Source organism: Rhododendron vialii, chromosome 4a (assembly GCF_030253575.1).
Source record: "Rhododendron vialii isolate Sample 1 chromosome 4a, ASM3025357v1".
In the NCBI taxonomy this organism is placed as follows: domain Eukaryota; kingdom Viridiplantae; phylum Streptophyta; class Magnoliopsida; order Ericales; family Ericaceae; genus Rhododendron; species Rhododendron vialii.
The window spans coordinates 40244240-40246696 of NC_080560.1; the positions used below are offsets into that span (position 1 = coordinate 40244240).

The 2457-nt window shown below is 42.7% G+C and overlaps 1 protein-coding gene across 1 annotated transcript; it reads left to right on the plus strand.

The window, feature by feature from the left end:
• The first annotated feature begins 238 nt into the window (after positions 1–238).
• Positions 239–1036, plus strand: LOC131324025 (F-box/kelch-repeat protein At3g06240-like). The gene has a single exon (XM_058355854.1). The coding sequence runs from the start codon at positions 239–241 to the stop codon at positions 1034–1036; it is 798 nt and encodes a 265-aa protein (XP_058211837.1).
• The last annotated feature ends 1421 nt before the right edge of the window (positions 1037–2457 follow it).

Below are 2457 nucleotides of genomic sequence, written 5' to 3' on the forward strand. Positions count from 1 at the left end.
AGTATAACTGGGGTCATGAGAGTTCTAAATCTGTCTATTCCATGGACTACCAAGCACCCGATCCCACCATAGCTAGCCAAGCTTGAAATGCCCTGGAAGTCTTGTGGTGCTGACATTTGGGGCTCTTTCAATGGGGTCTTACTCGTAAGTATTGATGAGGAGTTACGTTTATGGAACCCATCGATTGGAATATATCAGAAAATTTCACCACCTGGGCGTTCCAGCAGTTCGATAATGTATGCGCTTGGTTATGACTCTATTAACGATGATTTCAAGGATGTCGGGGTTGTTCCCCCTATACTTGATGTCCTTAGCATGCCACCCTGTTACTATGATGGCCCTAGCACTGTTCATGTGTTTAGTTCTAACTTCTAAACTAAGCTCGTGGAAGAGCATTGGAGACTTTGATTACCGTTGTGGTCTTTATTATGGGACGTCGAGGAGTGTTCTGAATGGGTCACCGCATTGGGTTGCGCATGGCATCACCGATATCGATGGATATTATTTCCGAATTGTTTGCTTTGATGTTGTGGACGAGAAATTCAAGGACGTGCCCACGCCTATGTATGAAGTTGGGTGTAATTTCTTTACGGTAGGAGTTTTGGATGGATGCCTTTGTGCGATTGACCGCCGTGGTCCCGAGAGTCATTTCGATGTTTGGGTGATGAAGGAATACGGCGTGAAAGAATCTTGGACCAAGTTGTTTGTTGTACCAAATGTGCCGCCAAATATGCCAGGAGTGTTGTTTTTCGAATACTGTGAGCTACTGTGTTTCACAAAGGATGGCGAGGTTGTACTGAGGTTGAAGGTAGAGGCATCGGTGCCGTCCAAAGAGAAGAAGTTGGAGGAGTCTTTGAAGCTAGTGATCTACAATCCAAAACAAAAAAACAAGAGGTTTGGGATGCCTCAGGATTGGAAGGGGTTTGATGTTGCTTTATATGCGGAGAGTCTTGTTTCACCTCCTTACTGCAACAGCACTAGAAGTTGCACTGCTAATTGTTGGGATACACCCAAGTGGTGTGGGTGTGTGTTGTAGGGGATAAAACCCCTTGGTCCCCTTTCCCTTTTGTATTGACTGCCTTTGGCAGTGTGTGGTGTGTGTGTGCTGAGACAGAGAGGGTGAGGGAGAGTTGAGCGGTGAGGGCTCCTCCTTCGGGAGAAGCGGTGCTCCTCGGAGAAGCCCGGAGAGACTATCGGAGAGCACTTGAGTGAGGGAGAGGGAGAGGGAGAGGGAGAGGAGTGGGGAAGCCGGCTTGTGGCTATCTCGGTGAGGTTTTTCATACTTGTATATGTGATTTATACATAGTAAAGTTTTCCTTGGATATCTCTTATTTGTGCTTGGTTTATTTTCGTGCTTGTGTTTGGAGTTATGAATCGGGGTCGGGGTCTCAACCCAACACTAATCAAATGGAAATGGAAGCAAAAGTTGTACTGTAATTCAAATTATCCAACCATTGTTTTCCGTTACACTCTTTTTTTTTTCATATGTATTATGGAACTTTTGTGTAAATAAATTAATATTCTACCTTTTGTACTTGGTGCATGCTTGTTTTCCTTCCGTGTAAATATATATCAAAATAAACTATAATAGTATCTAGTATTCTCTCAAGCTCGGGGGTGTGTTCCGAATGAAAAATGCCCTTATAGATTGACCCAATCAACCCCATACCAAAGGCATCCAGATGTCAGATGACTACCACTGCGCCAACCACCCATGAGGTTCGAAACTCATTCTTATGTGCTTGCGATCTCGTGGTCCAACGAGCTTAGATCTGTCTGAATCATTGTCACAAAGAAGTCCCTGTAACGCTCCGAAAATTCGGAGACATAAAAAAAATAATGAAAAAATTATTTCCACTAAAGAAATTCATAGTTTTACTGCGTCACCATTCCAAAAGCAAATGTCATTATTTTACAACCATTTCGAATAAATCAAAATATTACAATTTCCAAATAAACTTAAAAGCTTCCAAAATAAAGTCGACTTAAATTAATCAGAGCGACTATGCGCACGGAAACCAAGGTTTTCAACTTCTTTCTCAATAGGATTGAACTCGATCGAATCGTACGACACTTCTGCTCCTTCTTCGCTACCTGGCATTCGAGTTACTAGGGCAACGTAGTACCGTGAGCGATGATACTCAGTAGCCAAAACCCACCCGAACCCATAACTTATAAACAATAGGATAATATAATTGAAAAGAATTGACATAACATAAAAAGAGAAAATAATTAATTATTTTATTACTATTCTTCAACCTATGTGAAATCTCGGATCTTATCCACAGATCCATTCCTATCCTTAACCTCCGGCGTAAGGCATTGGTGTGGTCTGACTTCCCTTTTCCAGATCCGGATGAAAGATACCTACGTTATGTACTCGGGTAACCCATTCGCGACCATAAGTTCGGATAAAACTTTACCGGCAATGCTCAAGCGCCGTCTAGCCCGGGTTGA